Source organism: Podarcis gaigeae (assembly GCF_964106915.1).
Source record: "Podarcis gaigeae genome assembly, chromosome: 11".
In the NCBI taxonomy this organism is placed as follows: Eukaryota; Metazoa; Chordata; class Lepidosauria; order Squamata; family Lacertidae; genus Podarcis; species Podarcis gaigeae.
Genome location: NC_139687.1, coordinates 14,307,578 through 14,335,028, shown reverse-complemented (window position 1 = coordinate 14,335,028; position 27,451 = coordinate 14,307,578). Strand labels below are relative to the sequence as shown.

The 27,451-nt window shown below is 43.1% G+C and overlaps 1 protein-coding gene across 8 annotated transcripts in view; it reads left to right on the top strand.

The window, feature by feature from the left end:
• Positions 1-27,451, top strand: part of CDC42SE2 (CDC42 small effector 2) — a 115,116-nt gene that overhangs the window by 74,483 nt on the left and 13,182 nt on the right. For all 8 annotated transcript variants that reach the window (XM_083702507.1, XM_083702508.1, XM_083702510.1 and 5 more), the window contains one exon: positions 4,155-4,458. In XM_083702507.1, the coding sequence (XP_083558633.1) occupies positions 4,405-4,458 (54 nt within the window). In that variant the 5' untranslated portion in view covers positions 4,155-4,404. The remainder of the gene's footprint in view (positions 1-4,154; positions 4,459-27,451) is intronic.

Here is a 27,451-nt window from a genome sequence, read left to right as displayed (position 1 = left end):
ACTTAGCTTAATTATACTACATGTAATAAACCTGTGCTTTCATGCCAGTATTTATACAGGAAGTTCTAGGAATTAATTGGAGTGCCTGATCTGCAGGTGTTGGAACCGGCAGATGGAAACACACATTTAGAGGTAGATTTTCCGTCTCTCGCATGAGTCGTCGAAAGCTTTGATCCATTCACCAGAAGCAACATGCAATCTGGGCCAAGAAGGAAAAGTAGCTGGCCACACATTCAGCAGTTGTGTGCGTTGGCCCTCAGCCTACCAAACTGTGACTGGCAGACTGGCTCAGGCTTTCTCTATAGCATCCGATGTCAACAGACTGGACCTGGTTCTTGCAGTCATGGAGGAAAGAAAGAAGAATCGTCTTTTCTTTTCAAAAAATATTTTTATTAAACAATTTCAACATAACAAATTATCAGTCCAAATAAACAATGTACATATCCTTGCCTTATCTATCGTGTGTTCTACTAATAAATTTGTGGATGTTTATTCAAAACCTGCCAAGGAGTCCAGTTCATTTTGTTGTCTTTTTAGGTAATTTGTAAAAAGTTCCTATTCTTCCATGAAGTCACAATTGCCCTTATCACACAGTTTGTATGTCAATTTGGCCAATTCCACATAGCTCATCAGTTTTTCTTGCCACTCTTCTTTCGTTGGGATTTCCTCATTCTTCCATCCTTCTGCTAACAAGACTCTTGCCACTGTTGTAGCGTACATAAATAAGTTCTTTATATTTCTTGGCAGGTCTTATCCTATAATCCCTAACAAAAATACTTCTGGTTTCTTTACAAATGTCATTTTAAACATTTTTTTCAATTCATTATATATCATTTCCCAATTTTTTTTAACTTCTCTACATTCCCACCACATATGATAAAAAGTAGCTTCTTTTTCTTTACATTTCCAACGTATGTTTGATCTGGTTTTTACATTTTTGAGAAGCACAGTCTTTTCTTAAAAAGGTAAAAGACCCCTGACAGTTAAGTCCAGTCGCAAACGACTCTGGGGTTGCGGCGCTCATCTCGCTTTACTGGCCAAGGGAGCCAACGTTTGTCCGCAGACAGTTTTTCCGGGTCATGTGGCCAGCTTAACTAAGCTGCTTCTGGTGAAACCAGAGCAGCACACGGAAACACCATTTACCTTCCCGCTGGAATGGTACTTATTTATCTACTTGCACTGTGTGCTTTCAAACTGCTAGGTTGGCAGGAGCTGGGACCAAGCAATGGGAGCTCACCCCGTTGCAGGGATTCGAACCGCCGACCTGTCAATCGGCAAGCCCAAGCAGCACAGTGGTTTAACCACAAATTGCCCTTGCGCTTGTCACTTTAAACTATGGATGAGAACACTACTATTCCTGCTACAGGCCACCGGCACCCCATTTGACCAACCGATGCTCTACAGTCACTATCAATCTCATGCCTTCAGAAAAAGAATCAATGTGAAAAGAACCAGCTAGATCAAAAATCTCAGTCGAGATCACATTCTAGATCTAGATTAAAATCCAGTTCCAAAAAAGTCCACTTTGTTAAATGTCATGGGCAGCTGCCGACGTCCTTGTGGTGTTTCTATGTATATATTTTTGTAAAAGACTTGCATTTTTATGCTTCAAATATCAATGGTACATTGATTATGACAGTAGTTTACAGCAGGGGTCAGCAAACTTTTTCAGCAGGGGGCCGGTCCACTCTCCCTCAGACCTTGTGGGGGGCTGGACTATATTTTGAAAAAAAATGAACGAATTCCTATGCCCCACAAATAACCCAGAGATGCATTTTAAATAAAAGCACACATTCTACTCATGTAAAAACACGCTGATTCCCAGACTGTCTGTGGGCCGGATTTAGAAGGCGATTGGGCCGGATCCAGCCCCCAGGCCTTAGTTTGCCTACCCATGGTTTACAGCTTGTCCTAATGAACTCACCCACAAGAGAGATTACACTTGTCCTTATTTATAACACCAGAATTCAAGAGGAGCTCCCCCAACAAAATGAGATTATCCCAATCTCTAATAGGAGCCTTGCAGCACTATTTAGATGCTTAGGGGGTGGGGAGAGAGGTTTTGGAAGTGGAAGGGGATACTTTTTTCATTCTTTCCCACCACCCTGAAACTTTCCACCACTGTGCTAAATAATAATAATAATAATAATAATAACAATAATAATAATAATAACAATAATAATAATAATAATAATAATAATAATAATAATAATAATAATAATTTATTTATACCCCGCCCATCTTGCTGGGCTTCCCCAGTCACTCTGGGCGGCTTCCAAAAAAAATTAAAATACCGTAATAAATCAAACATTAAAAGCTTCCCTAAACAGGGCTGCCTTCAGATGTCTTCTAAAAGTCTGGTAGTTGTTGTTCTCTTTGACATCTGGTGGGAGGGCGTTCCACAGGGAGGGCGCCACTACCAAGAAGACCCTCTGCCTGGTTCCCTGTAACGTGGCTTCTCGCAGTGAGGGAACTGTCAGAAGGCCCTCGGTGCTGGACCTGTGTCCAGATAAAACGATGCGGGTGGAGACGCTCCTTCAGATATACTAACCAAGGCCATTTAGGGCTTTAAAGGCCAACACTTTGAATTGTGCTTGGAAACGTACTGGGAGCCAATGTAGGTCTTTCAAGACCGGTGTTATATGGTCTCAGCGGCCGCTCCCAGTCACCAGTCTAGCTGCCGCATTCTGGATTAGTTGTAGTTTCTGGGTCACCTTCAAAGGTAGCCCCACGTAGAGTGCATTGCAGTAGTCCAAGTGAGAGATAACTAGAGCATGCACCACTCTGGTGAGGCAGTCTGCGGCAGGTAGGGTCTCAGCCTACGTACCAGATGGAGCTGGTAAACAGCTGCCCTGGACACGGATTTGACCTGTGCCTCCATGAACAGCTATGAGTCCAAAATGACTCCCAGGCTGCGCACCTGGTCCTTCAGGGGTACAGTTACCCTATTCAGGACCAGGGATTCCTCCACATCTGCCCGCCTCCTGTCCCCCAAAAACAGTACTTCTGTCTTGTCGGGATTCAATCTCAATATAATGCTAAAGGACTAATAGCCACAAAATTTCATAGGTCAGCTGTTCTCAGCAGGTGCTGGAAGGCAAGGAACATAGGTCTTGATCAGGCTATCCCCCCCCCCCCATTTCTTTCATTTTTAATTTGCAAACTAATATACTTCTGCATACCTGGGGAGCTCACTTTGTATGCAGAATGGGTTATCTCTGTTTTTTTATGGCCCATTTTGTTCCAAACTGATAAGTATAGAACCACCCAAAATCAGCATTAAGAGGAAGCACGAGATTATATGAATTTCACAAAGGGCTCAGAATGGTGCATTTGGCGTTCTCTGCCTTCTGCGTAATATATTTTGACCTTGATTTACAAGGCAAGGCTGGGAAAATAGGTAATATGCCAAATGACCAAAGTAATGCTTCATTGCCCTTTCAAAGTGTAACAGCTATATAGTTTCAGGTTAGAGATTAACTAGCCCTTCAATTTCACAAAAGAATGGGTGGAATTTTGTGCGTCTCAGTTTTTCCGCTCCAGGAGCTTAAAACCTTTTAAGGTAACAGCTCATACTTCAAATATTATTTTCCGTTTTGAAAAACACTATTACGTGAAGCAGCAGGATAGCAGTAGTAAATTATGCCCGTCTGGCAGCATGTGGACACTAACCAGGTTGTTGAAACACACTTAAACAAGGCTGGGTTATTTAATGAGCTTGTGGTATGAACAAACAATGGTGGTGTGGAGGGGGCACTCTGTCAGTACCTTAATTGTGTTAAGAAAAAAAAAGGAATATTTTTAAAGCTGGAGGAGGATTTCATTGCCCTTGTCACATTGTAATACAATGTAGAAAGTATAGACTATTTGTGTGGGTTTGGTGGGGGTACTGTTAAGCCCTTAATACTCATGGGAGAGGAAGAAAGGTAATATAGTGTTTGTGCTATGATTCTCTGCATTTTGAGATTTATTTTCTACTGAGTAAAAATGGATTATTTTTTATATTGAATGATGTCTGGTGCATAATGTTGTAGAACCTAGAATGTTCTCGAACCTAGTGGGTTCTAAGTGCCGAGCAACAGATTTTAAACCAGTTGCTTTAGAAACCATGTAACAAGCACTGTGAATTTTATTTTTACTTCTTCTTTTCCTAGGTTACCATTTGGAAGCTGGAGTAGAACATCGTTTTCTGTAATGCCGGGCCCGATATCTTGAGAGGGAAGAGAAAGAGAAAGCAGCTACTCTGGTGCCAACTCAAACTGCAGGGGAAAGTTTAAAAGACGGATTTTATTTACCCTCTGTGGGACCTGTGCACATTGACTAAAAGGAGATACTATCTCACAGATTTGGAGCTTTATCTCTCGCTCCTAACCTCTGTATTTGCACTTTGAACTGCTAGCAAAAATGAGCGAGTTCTGGTTGTGTTTCAACTGCTGTATTGCAGAACAGCCTCAGCCCGTAAGTATGAATTTTGCTTTGCTTTCCATTGTTCGGTAATGTTGGTTCCATTCACTTTTTCTTGTGCATTTTCGTACGTGGGCTATTGTGATGTCTCTGCTGCATTGTAGAAGCAGTTAAACTTGCTGGCTTTTGTCCAATATAGTGTTGACAATGGCTATTCCTAAGTTCCATTAGTGCTGTGGAACAAGTCCTTTTTGATGCATCTGGTTGGACTCAAATCAGCAGGGCCGTCTTACCCATAGGTGCTAGGGGTGTGGGGCACCCGGGCACTGGGCTCTCAGGGGTGCCAGGCCGAGAGTCCGGGGCCCGAGTCCGGGGAAGAGCCCGTCCGTCGGTCGGAGCGCCGTGGTGGGCTCTTCTGCGGGTGGATTTGAGCCACAAGTTCGGGGTTGACCGAACCAGCGAGACACTGAGGCGGCTGGCTGGCTCCGCTCTCCTGTGTGCCTGGGGGGGGGGAGGGACGCCAGGAGAATCTTTACACCCTGGCACCGTATACAGTGGTACCTTGGGTTACATACACTTCAGGTTACATACGCTTCAGCTTACAGACTCTGCTAACTCAGAAATAGTGCTTCAGGTTAAGAACTTTGCTTCAGGATGAGAAGAGAAGTCGTGCTTCGGCAGAGCGGCAGCAGCAGGAGGCCCCATTAGCTAAAGTGATGCTTCCGGTTAAGAACAGCTTCAGGTTAAGTATGGACCTCTGGAATGAATTAAGTACTTAACCCGAGGTACCACTGTATTCTTAAGACAGCCCTGCAAATCAGTCCTCTGATGTGACAAGTGACAAACTTACAGCAGCCGCACCTCTTTCCATTCATACTGTAGTTCTGATTTGAAAATATCGTTTAGTGCATGTAGATAGAAACACACACCCCATATATAATCTGAATGTTATATATAAACAAGTACCCCTCGACTTTACCTATTTTCCCTTTATGCCTCCTGGATGCTGGCTTGTAATAATTTGTACCTAAGAATAGGAGTACATATTACAAATATGCCTCTCAGGCAAAGGCATGTTTCATCTCTTGCTCTAATGCCAGGTACGAAGTTCTAAATACTATTATATTACATATACCAGATTTGTGTAGAGCATATTGTGCTACTACACTAGTCCATATCAAGCTTGACAGTGGCTGTATACTCATCTGACATAGCAACAGCAGGAGGGAGGGAGAAACATGCAGGCTTACATATCTCAGTGCCAGAACAGAGGTGGTTGCTATGTGATTCACAAACTAAATGTTATTTCTAATATTTATACTTTGCTCTTTAAAAGACACACAGAGTTCCCTTGGAAGAAAGTTAAAATACATGGGCTGTGTGCAACTAAGTTGTTATGTAGACAGAACAACTTCTGTGAGCACAGTGGAATATCTTTTCATCCTGTGGCCCCCCAAATCTACTTCCCCCCCCCCAACCCTTTGCAACAGATTGGGGGACAGCAGTTCTGTTGTGCATGGGGAATTTGTTCTGCTTGCACAGTGATTTAGTTGAATTACAACCCCATGACAATCAGGCAATAAAATAATAATAAACATGGACGAAAAATGCAGCAAAGAACACTTATCAGCAAAGAGCAGAGTTAAAATCAACTGATTTAACAGGTGTGGTAGAAATTGAAAGGTTTTTTTAAAAAAATAAAAAATAAAATAATCAGTGCTCACCCAGGGGTACGCATACCCCTAAACATTTTGTGAATCTTTGTACTTTTGTCCATTTACTGTATTTATTTTTCCCTATTTGAACTATAAAATGGTGAATTTCTTGACTCAAAATGAGAGGGCGTTCCACAGGGCGGGCATCACCACCAAGAAGGCCCTCTGCCTGGTTCCCTGTAACCTTCCTTCTTGCAGGGAGGGAACCGCCAGAAGACCCTCGGAGCTGGATCTCAGTGGCTGGGCTGAACAATGGGGGTGGAGACGCTCCTTCAGGAAACTTAGGTGTGTGGGTACTATGCCTTGGATGAAAACATACAGAAGGCAAAATAGGGACTGTAAAGTACTTGAAATCATAATGTGAATGGTTACATTCAGACACTATCTAGACAGATTTCAGTTTTTTTGAAAATTTCAAACCTTTGCAAAAACAGAAACCTCAGCTGCACTGCTGCTGAGATTGTCAGAGAATGCAATTTTGAAGAGCCTGACAAAGGAATATTCTGAAAATGATGCTAATATTTGACTGTGAGCAAGTTACTCCTCCACCGTTCACACTATAAAAATGACCAAATGCCAGCTTTAATGAGCAGAATTTGGGAGGACTTCATGCCTTAGATGCCAGAATGGGGAGTTACTAGATCTTTAAAAGTAAAGTGACAATTTTGAACTCTTCAGGCTGATCTAAATGTGTTGTCCTTCTTGGGCTGTATTACTTGATAATGCTATTGGACAGCCACATAACTGAACACAAACAGATCTCCAACATAAAATCTTCTATTGAATTCTGGAGGTGTTACGTTCCAGAAGAGCTGTGCAAACTACTTTCAGGAAAGTGCAGATTAACTCTTAGGCACATTGTCTTCTATTAACATCTAATGTTTCGAAACAGAGTGCTTGATTATGAGTAAATGTGCATATGTAATTTATGAAAGCTTTCTGAGAAAAAAATCCAAAATCATTTGCACATTTTTTAATTGTGGGAGCTACAAAAACATTGAAAGTTATTTTCCTTCTTTTTTTAAAAAAAATAAATAAATTTAAAATTAATTTTCAATAACAATAATCCAATATATGCCTCATTGTATCAATACCAAATTATAATATCAATTCCAGTATCAATCAAATACCCAATTGCATAATTTAGGTGCCCCCCTGCATGCTAGAATCGAAGGTTTGATAATTTACTTTAATTCTGCTTCCAAACTCTTATTTAAACCAATTACATTCCAATCATAATAATAATCCCTTATACAACAGCTGCAATATTTTAAACTTCTATTCGTGTTAACACATTTAAAAATTTATAAGTCTGCCAGTGAAGATCAGTATTCTTATTTTCCTGTGTGTGGTGTTTATTCTGTCCATATTTTCTTTTTGTCCTTGATGGATTTTATGTCTATTTTTGGTTGTTGCTGCTCTGCACCATGGAAAATTATTTTCTTTCTTGGGCTACGTATAACTTAATGAGACAAAGGTCTTGGTTGGTAACGCAAGACATACCGTAATTGTTGTAAAAGTGATATTACACAGAATGGCAGCTTTTTTCCCAGATGATCATGCAAAAGAGAGAATCTTCATGTGGACAGTAAGAAAGTATTAGAACTCAAGCTTCTTCACCTGTTCACCCCCCATCTTCTCTCTCCTAATTTAATGACTCGGGGCCAGTGGCGTAGCGTGGGTTGTCAGCACCCGGGGCAAGGCAAGTAATTTGCACCCCCTAACCCATGGATTTGCGCCCCCTAACCCGTGGATTTGTGCCCCCTAACCCTAACCCCCAGATTTTGCGCCCGGTGTGGCCGCCCCCCCCCTGCACCCCCCATGCTACGCCACTGCTCGGGGCAGTGAGCATTATTCAGCTATCTTGTTGGCAGAGGCAGATTTAGGGCAATGCAAACAGTGCACTGGGTGATCAGCTGAGGAGGACGTCTTCCAAAGCCCTGTAGGTCATGGGTAGGCAAACTAAGGCCCGGGGGCTGGATCTGGCCCAATCGCCTTCTAAATCTGGCCCGCAGATGGTCCGGGAATCAGTGTGTTTTTACGTGAGTAGAATGTGTGCTTTTATTTAAAATGCATCTCTTGGTTATTTGTGGAGCATAGGAATTTGTTCAATTCCCCCCCCCCCCAAAAAAAATATATAGTCCGGGCCCCCCACAAGGTCTGAGGGAGAGTGAACCGGCCCCCTGCTGAAAAAGTTTGCTGATCCCTGCTGTAGATGCTTGGCCAGCTTTGGCAAGGAGGTCTGAGGACTTTGACAGGTCCTCCTTTCCAGAGTCAGGCAACTACTTTTAGGAAGGAGATAGGATGGCCAGTGGCGTAGCAACGTGCAACACACGTTGGCTGGGGCTCCACTTTGTTCTGGGGCGATGCCGGGAGCTCCGAAACTTTGTGGCCCCTCCCACGTGGCCACGCCCCCCGCAGCGGCTGCTCTCGCTGCTGCTGTTGAGGTTGCAGGGAGCCCAGGACGACGAGGTTGCAGGAGGCTGAAGGGGCAGAGCCGCACGCAGCCCTTACTGCAATTGACTGGACGGGGCAGGGCTCAGATTTTTGCCATTTTGTCACCTCCCTCATTGATGACACCCAGGGCAGACCGCACCCCCACCCCTTCCTACGTCCCTGAGGATGGCTCTAGGACCCTGCTAAAGCCTTGCACCTTCTTCCCAAAACCCGGCTTAAGCAGCCTTAGGGGAGGGGATCAAATGACCTTGCACAGGTTGTATATTACCATGGTATGCCCCTGTTGTTAGAAGGCCGGAGGAATGGAAAGGGACAGCTGGACGGAATCTGATCGTTATTTTTTGTCTTTTCCCTGCCAAGTGCCGGGCACTGTCAAAGCTGACAGCATTAGCAATGTCTTGGCAATCCACGTGCCCATACAGGATGTACCCATTTTCATGAGAGATCAGCAAAGAGCATCACCCTTGCTGGAAATGAACATACATTTTGTGTTCGCCTTTGTGTGTGTTTACAGCTTAGCATTTCTAGAACTCTGTAGTGTTCAAAGCACACAGGCTAAGGATCATTTTGCTAAATCTTGGCAGAAACTAGGGACTTTCAGTCACTGCAACACACCCCATGCCTATTCTGGTTTCACCTTCCCAGTGAAATATGTGTCATGTATCTTTTTACAGTCATACCTTGGTTCCCGAACGCCTTGGTACTCATACATTTTGGCTCCTGAATGTTGCAAGCCCAGAAGTGAGTGTTCCGGTTTGCAAACGTTTTTTGGAAGCCAAACGTCCGACACGGCTTCCACGGCTTCTGATTTTGTGCAGGAAGCTCCTGCAGCCAATTGGAAGTTGCGCCTTGGTTTGCAAAGATTTTTGGAAGTCGAACGGACTTCCAGAATGGATTACAGGTATGACTGTACCTATGGAACAGGCTTCCTCAACCTCGGCCCTCCAGATGTTTTTGGCCTACAACTCCCATGATCCCTAGCTAGCAGGACCAGTCGTCAGGGAAGATGGGAATTGTAGTCTCAAAACATCTGGAGGGCCGAGGTTGAGGAAGCCTGCTTTAGAATACTTGACACTATCCAGTAAAATAATTTAGTTTAAGCGGCTTGGACACACTAAGGTTAAAATGCCTCACATTTATTTTAGAAACATCTAGTGGGTGTGTGGGTGTTTGTATGTATGCATATAGAGAGGGACACATACATATTCTCAGTCTTTTTACTTAAAATTGCATTGGCAGTTAATGAAATGACATAAAGATCATATATCGACCGCTGGGTGTTTGTGATAAACGGAAACTTTGGGGAAGAGGATTGGGCTGCTACTTAGGCAAAAAAACATTCATGGAATATTTTAATGTATGCAATACATCTGTAGCACAATTGGCCATTGTTCTCTTTTGGATACACTTCCAGAGCTTGACATTTCTATAGCAATTCAAACTCTCTCGCAAGAAGTGGGCTTCTGTGATTTATTTCTAAGTGATTTGCTTGGACTTAGGATATACTTTATGCACTTGTAAAATCAATACTGCAGAATCTTATCTGTTGTTGGTACCATGCTTCAATTCTAAGAATTTATGTGGAAAATAATGTGAAGTGGCTGCTGCCTCTGAAAACAAGTCAATTCCACCAGCAATGAAGAATAACCAATTCGATTGGTAGCTACCGTATTTTTCGCCCTATAGGACGCACCGTCCCATAAGGCGCACCTAGTTTTTTTGGGGGGGAAATAAAGGGGGGAAATTATTTTTCCCCCAGGCGCGGGGCTGGGGCGGGGGCGGCCCGAGCTTCCCCCGACCCCAGCCCCCAAACAGGCAGCTTCCTGCAAGCCGTGGGAGCCCAGCGCTGGCTCCCGCTGCTTGCGGAGAGGTCCGCGAAGCCTGCATTCACCTCATAGGATGCACACACATTTCCCCTTCATTTTTGGAGGGGGAAAAGTGCGTCCTATAGGGCAAAAAATACGGTATATCTTGCACAGTGGTCAGATGTAGCATAAAACTCTGAATTTGTCAGTACTATATTTTGGAATTTTTTACTTGTAGAAAAATTCTGTATCATCTGCAAACACATTCTTTAATTGAAAGGTGAGGTATATAAAAATATTTCCAAATAATATTAAATAGCTCTCTCAGCCAGACATCTTTCTCATGTGGTTTGTAGAACTTTTTCCTGTCTAAAGTTAGCAGTATTTCAGTTTAGCTAATGATTTATTTTGTTTCTAACTTTTAAACCATTTGAAAGCATTTATTCTGTGAGCATGTATGGGCACTGGAATTTAGTATACACAGAGCTCAGATGGAAGTGGCTCCCTATTCAAATGAATAGGACAAAACTATTCCTGCAGCATTCTCTCCCTGGTACTTATTTACAAGTTTGGAAGCATTCTCCATAATTCAGAAAACTATAATGTCAGTACAGGTGTACCTTGGCTCCTGAATGCATTGGGAGTTGAACGTTCTGGTTCCCGAACAATCGAAAACAGGAAGTGGCTGTTCTGGTTTCTGAACGTTTTTTTGGAAGCCAAATGGCTTCCACGGCTTCTGTTTGGCTGCAGGAGCTTCCTGCATCCAATCAGAAGCTGTGCTTTGAAAGTCAAATGTTTTGGAAGTCGAACTGACTTCTGGAACAGATTCTGTTCGACTTCCGAGGTACAACTGTACTGCAGTCCATCATTTAGGACCAAACTGGATATGATGTTAACTGTATGCTCATTATTAATGAGTCTGTCTATTTATTTTTAAATGGGAATAGTAGCTGCAGGTAGGACATTAGGATTGGGAATATGGCTTAATCTCCGCAACCATAGTCCCATTGAAAATCAGGCCTGTCCCAAAACTGATATTCACCTAGTGACAGAAATTTGCATTGGTGTAGATCCTGGTTTGCCCCCACCTGCCCTGCAGTTCTAATTAGAATTTAAAACTGGATGTGTCAATTACAGTTAAGGGCATTGACTGTTAATTTATTTCAAAACTCAGATGTGGCTTATTAGGCTAATGGTCTCCTTGCTAATCTCCCCACATGAATTCTGCTGTATTATCTCTCTTTAAAGCAGTGTTTCCTAAGCTTGGGTTTCTAACAGTTTTTGGACTACAATTCCCATCATCCCTAGCTAGCAGAACCAGTGGTCAGGGATGATGGGAACTGTAGTCCAAAAATAAGCTAGAGACCCAAGTTTGGGAAACACTCATTTAAAGGGCCTCGTACTTTTTTTTTTTTTTAATGATCTGAGATTACTTCAGCCAGTTAAAGCTCCACTTCCAGTGATTCAAACTTGGCTGTTTAGTGAGATCACCAAAAGGGCATGTTTGTGCATGCAGCGTCACTCCTTTTGGACTGCGATCTTATTCAGCTTTGTATTGGTATAAACAAAGCCGGCATTAGATGCCATTGGTGGGACTGCCAACTGATTAAAGGTGTTTGATTGCTCAAATATCTTACATTCTAGCAAATTATTAATGGATGAATGCTGACCAGCATGTAAATACAGATGGAATCTGTGGGTTCCCTCCACCACCACCCCCTGTTGAAACAAAGCAAGTTTGTCTTGGTTTTAATTTAACTATTAAAATGTTGTGTGTATAAAATTATCTTTAAATGCATGGTCTAAATAAATATTTCAGTACACTGTTTTTGCAGTCTTCAAAATCTCCACAATTCAGGGTTGCTGGCTTCTTAAAATAAGTGCTTGCAAAGCAAGGGGGGCTTGCTATTTTTTGAAAAAAAAAACCCTCCACTTAACCAGTCTCTAATTACCCAAAGTATTTCTAGGTGTCATGCCAATAGGATCTCCTCAAAGGCTACATGGTACGTCCCACCCAGAGCCGTCTTTCCCATAGGACTTAGTGGTGCGTTGCGCCAGGGCACCAGCCTCTCAGGGGCACCCCAACAAGTGGGGGAGCTGTGTGGCTTTCCCAGCGGCCTCCCCTTTCCCTGCACGCCCACCAGCCGCGCCCCGCCAACTATAAGGCTGGCGGGCGCGCAACTTCACTCCCAAGCCTCTGCGGGGATCACTCTCCCGCAGCGGCATGGGGGAGAGTTGCGCCCCGCCTGAATGGCTGACAGTGCACAGCTATGGCCGCCCCAGCACTATCCGTGGTATTTGGGGGCGCTGGGCAGATATTTGCACCCCGGCGCCACATCTGCTAAAGACCTGGTCCCACCCATCCCAGAGTAAAAAATGCCATGGCACAGTGATTTGGTGCCACTGATGCCAACATAAGAACATCCTGATACACATCCTCTGAGACTGCAAAGGCTGCCTAGGGAGAGAACCTGTGCTTACTTTGGTAGCACGTATAATACTACTAAAACAGGGCGAGAACCCATAGGAGAAAGGGGCACTGGCAGATCTGGGCAATATTAGCAGACAAGCCAGTGCAACCCAACCACTTACTAGCAGGATATCCGGTTTCCATAGGAGCAGCTGGGAATGGGGAAAGTCCCAAATTATTTTATTATGACAGCCGGGGTGTGGGAGAATCTTGCCACTTTCTCCACATGTCCTTTTATATACAGTGGTACCTTGCAAGACGAAATTAATTCGTTCTGCGAGTTTTTTTGTCTTGCGAATTTTTCGTCTTGCGAAGCACGGATTTTGGAAAAGCTTCAAAAATCACCAAAGGCTTCAAAAACCTCAAAAAAAGGCTACCACACTGTGTGCTATGAGTTGCTCCTCGAAGTCAAGTCACAACTGCACCCCCTGAATGCACCCTGGGTATTAACGGTTTTAAGAAAAAGGAAACAAACTTGCAAGACGTTTTCGTCTTGCGAAGCATGCCCATAGGGAAATTCGTCTTGCGAAGCAACTCAAAAAACGAAAAACTCTTTCGTCTTGCGAGTTTTCCGTCTTACGAGGCATTCGTCTTGCGAGGTACCACTGTATTTCCATCATGCACTTCCAGCCTCTGATCATCTTGGCTCTATTTTCTGCTCATCCTAAGATAAGAGCACTTCATTTTCTGATTAGTTTGACATCATCTAACAAACTGGGGGGGGGGGAACCATTCACAAAAATAATGGAGTAATACGAGGATTTTAATTGGACTCTGATTACACTGGAGATAAGCAGTATATTATAGTATGATCATTATAGATAGCATCTTTGCGGTCTCTGTTGTCAGCGGTAATTAGGATGGTAAGGGATGAAACAGGATTACCATGCTGAGGTCCTTGCTTGGCCAAAAATATTTCACTTGAGAGCAAAACAAGAGAAGTGATAGAAGGCCACGTATTAGTTCTGAATTCAGCATGCTCTATTTGAAGTGTTGCTTCTGCAGAAATGACCATCGGGAAAAGCCTGTGGTTGCTTAAAAGCACCAGTTGCTTAAATGGGTGAGGACCATTTTCAGGGTGTGTCTACTTAGGTAGTACAAAATGTTGTGAGGGGCATCAATTAGAATTTGTCTGCATATCAGCAGTATGGAATGACAATCTCTTGCCCTGTACAAGTTTCCAGTTGCAACTAGAATTGCTGTTTTGTATACACCTTGCTGTGGTTGGGAAAAGCAACAGAACTTCCCCGCCTTAGACTCAGATGCTACGCTTCAAATTTCTTTGTGTTCTTTAGTCAGTAATATGTACCAGTGATGGCACTAGCACTTTAAGACCTCTAGATGTGTTCTTCAAGGACTGCAGATGTTTGAAAGCTTGAGAGCAACATGTAGGTCAAAGACTCTCTCGGCCCTCATTGTATCTGCACACTTTGCTGTTTAGAGTCCATTCCCCTCGATGTTAAATACTCACCACAGACTCAGTTGCTGCAGAGATCAGAGCAATGTGACTTTGTGCAAGGAAAACCGCTGCACAGATGTGCTTGTGGCTGCACCACGTCTTACAAAGCTGTTCTTTCTGACTCGCAGCCTTCCCCTGGGACTGGTGGGGGGAGATATTTCTGCAAAGTGAACAATGTTTTCATAGCCCTTCTGTAAAATTGAAATGGACAAGTAGATGTCATCTGGCTAGTCGCTCTGAACAAATCTTGTTCTGAACGTGTTGCACCCCTTCGTAGTGAATTAAAGCAATTCAATTCCTTGTCTGCTAAAATGAAACGAGTGATCAACCAGTTCTAAAGTAGGGCATTAAATTCCCTTTAGGCACACACAGCAAAACAAATCTGTAAGAGTGCTCTAGATATGCTACACTTTCTGAGTCTTACTGAGCTGCTGACACCAGTATATGGCCATTTTCCTGGCATTGAATAAATATATGTTTATCTACTGTATATCTTTTTCATATATTCATCTAGTTGCATGCCCACAGGAGATGTTCATCTAAAATGAGTCATGTTCCTGTCAGTGTTAGAATGCATTTGTGCTGGAACACCTCAATGTTTGAACTGGACATCCACAGCTTGAATCAGATCTTACATGGTGCCTTTCGCTCCAAAAAACCATGAGCAAAATTTTAAAGATCTGTTTGAGCTGTTCCACAAACTCAGGGGCAAGCTAGTGCAACACTTATTGCCTTGCAATGTCACCATGTATTACAGTATGAGAAACCTGGTGAATAAGTAAGATGCAAGCTTTATAATACAAGGTGTGACTGGAAGGTTTGATGAAATCAAACAGAAATCGGATAGCGAGAAATAGTCGAACATACAATCAACATTGGAAACCCACAAAATGTTCACAATTGTGTATGGAGATGAAGCTGTAACTTGAAAGACAGTGTATGAGTGGTTGAAGCGTTTCCATGAAGGGTGGCAAACCATCAAAGATGACCCTTAGTCTGGAAGATCATTGACGAGCAGAACAGCAGCAAATGTCGGCAGAGTTCATGAGTTATTGATGTGGAATCGGCATTTGTCTGTCTGAAGGATAGCGGAAGAAATGCATATTCCACGTGAAATTGTTACTGAGGTTACTGAGTTGTCCCACCCTCCATATTCTCCTGATCTGGCCCTACCAGATTTCTTTCTTTTTCCAAAAACTGAAATCTGCACTGAAAGGGCACAGATTTTCCAACATTTCACATGTCCAAGCTGCTGTGATGAGGGAACTGAAAGCAGTACGAAAAGAGGACTTCTCCGGAAGTTTCCAACAGTTCTACGAACCATTGTTGATCCATTTGACAGTTTCCGTCTGGGTGACTCTCTCTGTGCCTGGCAGTAAATTCCCTTGAGCTGACCCTGCTGAGGAGAAAGAGATGTGTCTCTTACTGCAATGGAGTGTTAAGGCCTGAGAGAGAACACTCTCTGGGGAACTGTTACATAAGGAAAAACTGACAGATAAACTGAAAGGAGCCCAGGACAGAGAGAGCCACCCAGAAGGAAACTGCCAAATGGATCAACAGTGGTTCAGATCTGATTCACCTTTATTCAGTCTACAACTTGGCAGAAGTTCAACAGCTGTAGTTCAAGTGACTGAAACCAAGAGGCCTGCAATTTAGGAGGTCATGAATTGAGTTTAAGAGAAAAGTGTTTAAGAGTTTGAAAATAAATCTGAAATCATGTTAAACCACCAAAAAAACCCTCTCCAAGCTGTGTATGCACATATAGATATAAACACAGCTAAAATCCACAAACCAGTTGGAAAACAAATATACATAAAACTATCCCCATAAAATATAAAAAAAACCTTATAAAACAGATATAGGAAACTAAATTATATGTCCAGGTACATGTGTGTGTGTAACTCATTACACAGTAAATTTCCAGCCAATTAACCTATTACTGCTGGGAGCTCCCATCATTTTATGAGATCATCACAGTCATGAACCCTAAATTTTTCTTGGTTTGCTTTGTTGCTGGATACAAGACTGAATACAGCTTACAAAGAGCTGCTTCCACTTCACTTATCTTGGGTCATAAGTGGCTCAAATGAGTGTAAATATATATATAGCTTGCCTGTTTAACATTGTGTTCTGGACAACAGAGCTATGTAAAAATTAGTAGCTTCAAACACAGTGAGGTTGTTTCCCTCCGCTCCCCTTTCGATTCACTATCTTACATTGATGTCCACCAAGCCTCTTGGGCTTGCTGATCGGAAGGTCGGCGGTTCAAATCTGCATGGCGGGGTGAGCGACATTTCTGTGCGCTCTGGTCTCCATCACAGTGTCCCGTTATGCCAGAAGCTACTGCTAGGTCCATCATGAGACGTCCGCCAGCTTCCAAACATGGATACCAGCAGCCTTCAAGGAAGCAAACTTGCCTTATTATCGCTCCCTAGCATCCCACTACCGGAGGCTTGCCTCCTTCCATTCACCAGTTTGCCTCCTCCAAGTGGAAGAAACCTGGGCAGTGCTGAATGTCACATCCATTGCCAGGTGTTTCCTGCTGGAAATAAAAAAGGGCTTTCCCCTTGGCCTGCCTTTATATCCACTCAGTTGCCAAGTGCTTTTGTGACATCACAAGAAACCCACAGCCAATGGCAACAGCTGGGGAGGCATCATTTTCATTGCTTTGAGCGTCACAATGGCTGGTGGACCTATCAGTGATTGTGTGCTTGTTTATTCAGGACACGGGTGGCACTGTGGTTTATACCACTGAGCCTCTTGGGCTTGCCAATCAGAAGGTCAATGGTTCAAATCCCTGCGACGGGGTGAGCTTATGTTGCTCTGTCCCAGCTCCTGCCATCCTAGCACTTCGAAAGCACGCCAGTGCAAGTAGATAAATAGGTACCACTGCAGCGGGAAGGTAAACGGTGTTTCCATGCGCTCTGGTTTCTGTCATGGTGTTCCGTTGTGCCAGAAGTGGTTTAGTCATGCTGGCTACATGACCCAGAAAGCTGTCTTTGGACAAACGCCAGCTCCCTTGGCCCGCTAGCGAGATGAGCGCCACAACCCCATAGTCGCCTTGGACTGGACTTAACCTTTCAGGGGTGCTTTACTCCAGAGAGAGGAAGGGGCATGTCTTCACCCAGTGCTCAACCCCTGATTTGTTTCCTCATACTGAACTCCAATTCGCCAATGCTGACATCTGCACATGCGCATGGACAATGTTTGCCTGACGTTTACACACCTTAGCTTCTTCTGATCGGAAATAAGCTGGTTTGAGGGGAAAGCTCAGCAAACAGGAATATTTCTCAAGAAGCTACTGATTGCAGATATCAGTAACTTACCATATCTTATGGACTTCTTTCTTCTTCTGTGCAGTTCACACTTAAAGTCACATATATTTTTCCAGGGAATTTTGTGGATACTAGAGTGCTTCAAAGCTGGGGGTGGGCAGGGGAAGACAGGGAAAACCTGTCTGCCCCTTGTAGTAGCTTTGTTGTGGTCTAGGAGAAGCAGCTCTTTCTAAAAAACAGCTTTCTACTTCTAAGTACTGTAACTTGTTTCTTTTTTTCCAGTGCTTCAATCAGATGAAACAGCCACAATAACTTGTGAAGTCTCAGATCACAGTAAAGAATGACTGTGGTTGTCTGTCTGAGAAAACAATTTATTTTGATTGTTTGAAGGAGAAACACATCTGTGTTTCATAGCTATTACGTGAGGCTATTAGGGAACCATCCGTTTTCCCTAGTAAATCTGTTGCCTAGTATCTTCCTGTGAAATATGGCCACTGTTTTGTTGTTTAGAATACGCATAAAGGTATTACTGTTCTGTCTGGTGAGAAGATTAAACAAGCACCGTTCTTAAGATAAGGGCTTAAAGTACTAGCCGGCAAGTTCACAAGGAGAAAAGGGAAGTTTCAACAGAGATAGTCAGGTTGGTGCCTTTGAGATATTTTTGACAACTCCCATCAGCTCAACCAACATAGGCAATACAGTTGTACCTTGGTTGTTGCATGCCTTGCTACTCATATGTTTCAGCTCGCGAACGATTGAAACCCGGAAGTGAGTGTTCCGGTTTCCGAAAGTCAACTTACAGATTTGAAAATAAGCTGTCAACTTACAGATTTGAAAATAAGGGACCAGCAGCCTCAAAAATAAGGGATCAGCAGCCAAAATAAGGGATTTTCCGGTCACAGGTATGTTCAACTTCTGAGCCCCTCCGAGCCAAAGGCAGAAAGCCCAGCCAGCAGCCAAATGAAGCCTCAAGCTGTGGTTCCCACAGTGCAGCAACCCAGCAAAGGGGATGCAGCAAGGAAAACCACCGTCACCTCTCCGCTGGGAAGCGCTGAGCAAAGGCGAGTCCCCAGGCAACGCGGCCGATTTGATCGGCACAAGGCATGCAAGCTCCACCCCCCAGTTGTTCTTAGACTCCTTATTGGGTGAGCAACACAGCCAAGCAACACAGTTGGAGCCTCCCTCCTCCCTGGCCGGCAGGGAGGGAGGGAGAGGAGCTGCTTCCTTTGAAACCTGGGAAATTTAAGGGACATCATCAATAAGGGACAGCAGCGGGACACGGCACTGGGATAAGGGACTTTCCTGCCAAATAAGGGACGGTTGACAGCTATGCCGAATGCCCGATGCAGCTTCCACAGCTTCCGATTGGCTGCAGGAGTTTCAGAAGCCGCGCTTTGGTTTCCGAACATTTGGAAGTCAAACGGACTTCCAGAACGGATTACATTCAGTTTCCAAGGTACGACTGTAATGTCATTTGCAGTATCTGGAGAGCACCCCATTGGCTATCCCTGCATGTTTCTAACAGCCTAGGGGTTAAAAGTAAGTACTAATTCTGATTACAACCCACCTCCCCATTTGGAGGGCTCTGGGAAGGAGAGTCAGAGCCCTCTTACTCTATTTCACTGGGCTGTAAGCAGGTTTCTCCCAGTTACATTGCCATGCTAATTTCATTTCCCAAGCATTCACTTCATGTAAAAACAGACCTTTCACCCCAACTGTATTATATATAAATAGGACACGTGCATGAATAAAATCCATTGGGCCTGAGCACCACATCTAGTGTGTCCCTAAAATGTCTGTTTTCTTTTTTAAGAAGTACAATACAAAATATATTTGATTACATTTTGAGTATTTGCCTGCAAAAGGGTACGTCCCCATATTCTACACATCTATATTTGATGGCTGAATTATTCTTACTTTAAGGAGCACCTGAGTTGTCCATAAATCAACTGAACTACAAAATGACATGAAATCTAGAAGGAAGTTTATTCTCTTTAATAGGCTGTGGGTTCCTGCAGAGATACTTGTTCTCTATAATGTTGTTGTTTTTTTCTGAACGCCAACTCTCTGCTTTTTTCCTTCTCAATTGGAAGTGACATTTATTTGGTTGAATAGGAAGGGTTTTCATGTTGTAACTACTGACACACATCCTGTCGTGGAGCTGTAGCGTTTCATCATGTTGGTTGACCTCTCTCTAAATATTTCCTGTGCAAGTTTCAAGAGACTCAGCAAGTGAAAATTAAACTCCCCCCTCCCTTGTTACTACTCTTCGTTTATAAGCAGCTATCACTTTATTAACTGCCAGTGTAGCCTTTACGTATTATATTTAATTTTCAGATTTCTTTTTAAAAAGTAGATATTAGGAATGTTCTTTTAGCCACAGTGACTTCTGCCCTGGTTTATTTATTACTTGGGTTGAGGGCAGACCTAAAGCTTTTTTTGCCAAGTTCTTGCAAGATCCGACATTCAAATAAACACAGGATCTTGAAATTCAGCTGTTAGATCCTTTATTTGCATCAGCCACTAGCCATAGCAATAAAATAAAATAAATTGTACTGAACATAGAGGTAAAAACAGCAATAGAAAATACATTATGCGGGTTTACATCAATCAAATAATAGATCTTATTCTGATTGCCCCTGCTAAAAACCTTGCAGTTTTTGCTGTCACCTGATCATCTTGATCTGCTAAAAGAAAGGACACAGTAGCAATGGCTGAGTGACCTGGCATGGATAATAATAGAGAAATAATAACCTCACTCCTCAAATCTTTATAAAGAGTGCAAGCCAGAAGCACATGAGCCACTGACTCAATACTGCCATCTCCACAGGGGCATAACCGTTTTTCCTGCAGAATTTTTAAAAATCAACCCTCAAGTACAGCCAAAGGCAGTATATTCTGTCTTGTGACAGTGAAAGCGCGTCTGTATTTTGGAATTGTTAAGTTTTGCAAATACAGTCAAACCTTGGTTTTCCAATGCTTTGGGCGTCAAACGTTTTGGCTCCTGAACGATCAAAAACCGGAAGTGATGGTTCCAGTTTCCGAACGTTCTTTGGAACCTGAACATCCGTCGTGACTTTGGTGGCTTTTGATTGGCTGCAGGAGCTTCCTGCAGCCAATTGGAAGCTGCGCCTTGGTTCCTGAATGTATTAGAAGTCGAACGGACTTCCAGAATGGATTCCATTCGACTTCCAAGATACCACTGTTGTTCCTTCCTTTGGTGATGGAAGGGAGGAGTGACTTGGGCCCGGTATCAACTAAAGGGGCCCTCATTCAATTAACTCAGTTCTGCATGATCATATTACATGAATTTTTATCCCAGGAAAAGGCTATAGAAAAACTGCCATGTGCTAAGAGAAGTTTTAAAAATAAATAAACAAATAAAGACGGCCTCCAGAGAACAGCCTCCATTTTTGCCATGATAAATTGCGAGGGACCCGAAAGTATTCAGAAAGATTAGCATAAACCACCCCCACTGGAAACAGTTTCCAGGTTATGGTCTAGTACAAGGGTCAGCAAACTTTTTCAGCAGGGGGCTGGTCCCCTGTTCCTCAGACCTTGGGGGGCTGGACTATATTTTTTTTGGCGGGGGAGGAATGAACAAATTCCTATGCCCCACTAATAACCCAGAGGTGCATTTTAAATAAAAGCACACATTCTACTCTTGTAAAAACACACTGATTCCCAGACCATCCGTGGGCCGGATTTAGAAGGCAATTGGGCCAGATCTGGCCCCCGGGCCTTAGTTTGCCTAACCATAGTCTAGTAGGACAATCAGTTTGAAAGGAAATCTGCAACACAAATATCATTGAGCCCTTTTAATTCCTTCTTCAGGGGGCCAGTGTTTTCAGTATGGCAACCATTTAGCGCTAGTCTGAAAGGCAGCTTTCCCCTCAAAGCCAGACACTTTGTATGTGTAGTGGAATTGCAGCCTTAAAAGCTTTATGATGGTTGCATTCAGAAATAAAAATAGGTGCCTCGTCTGAACTCTGTGTTACTGTGTTCATAAACCAAAATTAGTTTGACGTAGTTTATTTATATTTATGATTTAAAGATTAAACAATTGCCCATAGATTCAGGTTTTTACAAATTACATAGGTTATTGCACGTACAGTAGACCTTGGGCAAAGAGGTCTTAAAAAAATCATCTGCTTCCCCATTTTATAAGAAATCAATTCAACATTAAGTGTAGAAAGTACACAGGAACGTCTTTTCCAATGGGCAATTGCTGCATACAGAAGCTAAGTTTTGTGCAAATCGCAGCTAGTTACAGAAAGGTTAAAACCCCATTCTCAGGACTACTTAGGTCCTGATGAAAAACTGGGTTTCAGTATTGACTCCCCCTCCCAAAAAAAGAGCAGACAACATTGCATGCCACATATTTAACGTAATGTATACTTAGGCCCTTAGAATTGCAGAAAACTATTAGCTGTTTTTTTAAATGGAACTGAGTTATTAACAGTAACTTTTTGTTGCATGAGGATCTGATAAATTGAAGTTCTAGTTTGTCTTCCTGTTGCAAAGCACTTTTATCAATGTTCATTTTATCAGAAGTAAAAGACTTGTATTAAAGGACATTATTTACCAAAGATACTTAATGGAGCTTGAGCAGAGCTTTAGAATGACAGATGAATTCTTTCCCCCTGCCATCCAGTCTAAACATGCTTCTTGAAAGAACTATTATTTTTCAGGAATCATCTGACAAATGTTTCTGTTTGTTTAAGAAGCATGCCCCAAAATTGCTAGTTTATCATGTGATGACTAAGACCACCACAACATAATGGCATACTGGGTAAACAGTTTAGAGGCTGCATTCTTCACTTTAAAAGATTGCTAAGGTGACGGTGTGCTGAGCCAGCTAAAAAGAAAAGGAACTTTGTGATTCAGCAGAGCAACATCATTGTGTGAGGTCTTTGCTTTCAAAGTATGATGATTAGTTTTGTACAAAATCAGGATCTGTTTAAAGAATGACAACAAAATCCCCAACAAAAACCCAGACATCTGGCTGTAAAAGACTAGACTGCAGATTGACAATATTTGGAACAAGAGAAGTACAACAGATTTCCGCCTCACCTTTAGACTAGTGGGTCAGTGACATGTTTGATCTTTGATGCTTAAAAATATAATGCTAGTAATAAAAATGATACTCCTCAAAACCTCACTTCCCTTTATATATGCATTTTGAACTGTGCTGGATCTTCTGCATTCATTGTCATATTACTCAGGTTCCTCTGTTGCTAACTTCTCTTCCTTTTTTCCTTTCATTTTCTTTCGACTATTGGCTGCTTCTTGGTTTTTCTGCCTCTTTTATAAGTGGGTTGGGCGTAGAGACGGGCTATGGGTTAGTTTTGTAATTTTTTTGTAACTTGTTTTTCAACAAAGTGATTTTCTTTATCCCTGCCAAAAGTTTTCCTGACATAACTAAACTTTCTCCCACCCACTGCCTGTGTGAGTGAAATTATATATAGGATGACAAATTTAGACTGAAGTGTGAAATCAACGTAGCTGCCATCTTACCTGGGAGTGATCCCCACTGAATTCAACAGAACTTACAAGCCTAGGTTTAAAGACATACATGGCTTTGTGGTGGGTCCTTACTTAGTCAAAAAAGGTAAAGGACCCCCGGACGGTTAAGTCCAGTCAAAGGTGACTATGGGGTTGCAGTGCTCATCTCGCTTTCAGGCCAAGGGAGCCAGCGTTTGTCCACAGACAGCTTTCCAGGTCATGTGGCCAGCAGGAGTAAACCGCTTCTGGTGCAATGGAACACCATGACGGAAACCAGAGAGCACAGAAACACCATTTACAATTTAAAAGGGATGCAGGTGGCAGTGTGGTCTAAATCACTGAGCCTCTTGGGCTTGCCGATCAGAAAGTCGGCGGTTTGAGTCCCTGTGATGGAGTTAGCTGCCATTGCTCTCTCCCGGCTCCTGCCAACTTAGCAGTTTGGAAGCATGCCAGTGGGTTTGAGCCCCACATTTGGGAAAAGATTCCTGCATTGTAAAGGGTTGGGCTAGATGACCCTCATGGTCCCTCCCAAACTCGATTCCCTGATTATCTGATTCCATGAAACCAATATCCCCCCTCCCATGGGTTCCATCTACCTACCTTCCACACATCACATTTGTGCACATGCAAACACCATTCTGCCTCAACCACATTTGAAACCTCCCATTTACTCACACAAACATATACCAGCTGACATCCAAAAAGATGACATGCAAGCACGTTCATGCCCTGACTTCGATCCATAAATATCCACTGGCTTCTGTTGACTGTCTTCCAAAGGTGAACTTCCATCAGCCGACATCCACAAACACCAGTCTGCTTTAGCCTTATGGCCTCCACCAACTTCCTAATCCAAAAGCCACTGGCTTCCATCCACCAATATTTGCCAGCTTCTCTAAGGTCCATCATGAGACGTCTACCAGTTTCCAACCATGGATACCAGCAGCCTTCAAGCAAGCAAACTAGCCTTATTATCGCTCCCCAGCATCCCACTGTCAGAGGATCACCTCCTTCCATTTACCAGTTTGCCTCCTTCAAGTGGAAGAAACCTGGGCAGTGCTGAATGTCCCATCCATTGCCAGGTGTGTCCTGCTGGAAACAGAAAAGGGCTTTCCCCTTGGCCTGCCTTTATATCCACTCAGTTGCCAAGTGCTTTTGTGACATCACAAGAAACCCACAGCCTATGGCAGCAGCTGGGGAGGCATCATCTTCATTGCTTTGAGCTTCACAATGGTGGGTGGACCTATCAGTGATTGTGTGCTTGTTTTTTGGGATGTGGGTGGCACTGTGGTCTAAAGCACTGAGCCTCTTGGGCTTGCCAATCAGAAGGTCAGCAATTCGAATCCCCATGATGGGGTGAGCTGTTCTGTCCCAGCTCCTTCTAACCTAGCACTTTGAAATGGGTACCGCTTTGGTGGGAAGGTAAATGGTGTTTCCGTACACTCTGGTTTCTGTCATGGTGTTCCATTCCGCCAGAAGCGGTTAAGTCCTGCTGCCTACATGACCCGGAAAGCTGTCTGTGGACAAACGCCAGCTCCCTTGGCCTGAAAACAAGATGAGCCCTGCAAAGCCAAATCATCTTTGACTGGACTTAACCATCCAGGGGTCTTTTTCCTTTTACCTTTATCTTTACCTTTTACTTAGTCACTTCATTGACTTTGTCTGAAGGATTTGCAAGACTCTTCATTGCAAAAGACTTCCCCTCTGTAAATTCATTAACTTTGAAATGGAACATTCAGGGAATGTAATAGATTTCTAAATATCTGTTGATGGCTGAGATATGCACATCTTTTGTGTGCTGTGTAAAGTATATTTTCGTGTCAGTGGACATGAAAATGAACTGCGATCAACTTCAGTGGACCATCAAAGTGACAGTGAATATTGAAACAGAAGGTGACATAGTTTATGCATCCCACTCCTATTCGCGTTTGATTATTATGGCTTTCTCCAAAGAATCCTGAAACATGGTTTGGTGATCTCAGTTAGATATCCTAACACTCCAACCTACATCTCCCAGGGTTCCCCATGGAAGCAGGAATGGCTATTAGTTTGTCTGTAGCATAAAATGCTCTAAGCATGGTATAGAAAGGATGAGTGCAGTGCATGTGTTCTCTGCAGAAGTTATTTTCCACCTGAATACCTCTGCTTAATGTGCTTCACCTAGTGGGTCATTGGCATCAGTTTTCTAGGTAGCAATTACACTGTTGATGCTCCTGCACGTTATCCTTTGGCAGGAGATAAGGGAGGTAAACCAGAAATGTAATAAGAAGAGTTGTCTGCTGAAAGACACAGAAATAACTGAGAAATAGAAAAAGGGTTGATGAAAATGAGCGAGGCAAGTAAAAGCATGAAGAAAAGTTCATGCTGAGGTTATACAGAAGATTTGATACTGCTAATTAAATAAATAATCCAGCCGCCCATCATAATCCTTTGAAAGTTAGATGCATCTATAATTGAACCATGTCTGTATTTGCAGCAGTCAGTGATTAAAATGCTGAAAACAAGCTTTCGAATCCTTCATGACTCTTTTCCCCATTGGATGTTTGGAAGAAAGGGTGGGGTGAGATAGATATAGCTTTGACAGGACAGTGTTTACCTGGCTCATGCGATGGACTGTAGAACATACTTAATTTTTCGTCAAAGCTGCAATTTGGCAAGTACAGGGCTTAGTGGGGTTTCCCTGCAAACTTTCTCAGACTGACTTAATCCAGGTATTTGAAATGTTAAAATCTATAAAGGGGTTAGGCAGGTAAGTAGGTAAGTAATTACATTAAGAGCTGCATCTCACATATTGAATTCCCAACACAGGTATTGCTTGTGGGTAGAAAATGTGAGGCTGTACATGTATTCCCCACAGAGGAAAATGGTCTTGTTTTAAGTGATGCTGAAAGAAAGGGAAAGAGTGGGAGTGAAAAGGATACAGAAGCACATTTGATATCTATATGTGTGTGTGTGTGTGTGTGTGTGTGTGTGTGTACACATACATACACACACACACTAGATCCTATGCATATTCTAGCAGTGCTCTGTGGGGGTGTGACGTTTGTGTTTAGCAGCTTTAAAACGGAACAACTTCAATTAGTGCCTCGGTTGCCATAGTAACTGGGGGTCTGTATTTTCAAAGGTTCACTCCATGTATGGGTAGAGAAATTGTAAAAAAAAAAGAGAAGCGATGACTTGCAATATGGCATGACTCCATGTTTTGAAAAGAAATTTCACTGGGAAGACATCTCACCTCCCACCCTCAATTTTGATCCCAAACAAGTGTCTGAATTAACAGTTTTTGCACGGGATCATGCAGGTTGGGGTTACACAGCATGGCCAGTTGCCCCCCCCCAAAAAAGAGGACATGAATCACACATACATAAAAGGGAATCAAAGAGAACATCGGGGGGGGGGGTAAGTGGTAGTAGCTATAAACCACTGTATCATGTAGAGGTAATAACAGGAATAGGTTCTCACATTAAGCCTACTAGGTTCTGTAGCATCTAGACTCAGAACCTGGTTGAAGGCCATAGCTCAGTGGCCCAGGTTGAGCCCTTGATGTCTTCAGGTAGAGCTGGGAAAGACGGCTGCTGAAACCCTCAAGAACCACTGCCAGTCAGTGTACAGTATTGAACTAGATGGTCTGACTTGATATAAGTAGCTTCCTGTTTTCATAATATAGCCAGTGAGGGGGTGGAGACAGGTTATGAAACTCTTATTTCCGAGATGATTGTTGGCAGTGGGATGCCCAGGGGATTCTTCTTCTTCATTGGCGATAACTCTTAGCCGAGTAAGATTGTCTTCCATGAACACAATCTTAACAGTGAGTCCGTAAGTGACTGTGGAGGCCAATTCTGGATCCACACGTCCTTCCACAGTGGGGACATTGGTTTCCGGGTGTGAGTTGATCATGGTGAGGGTTTGCCAAACATGCCTTCCTCTTAGCACATTTCTCATCCTGAGTTTGAGCGTCTTCAAAGCCCATGGCACCTTTGGTTAAGGCTGTTCTTCAACTGGAGCGCTCGCAGGCCAGTGATTCCCAGTTGTCTGTGTGTATACTACATTTTAAAATGTAGTCTTTAAACCTCTTTTGTTGACCTCCAGCTTTCCATTCTTAAGTTTTGAATAGAGTTGTTGCTTTGGAAAACGATAATCAGGCATCTGAACAACATGACCAGTCCAACAAAGTTGATGTTGAAGAATCATTGCTTTGACACTGGCGATCTCTGCTTCTTCAGTGTCTATGGCACAGACCAAACTTCAATTCAGAGAACTGCCTGCTTTTGTGATCTCAGTGTTCATTTGAATCTTAGCCAAAACCACACAAAAACCTGTGAATGATAGATACGTGTAGATGCTTAAATGCCTTTAGTGGT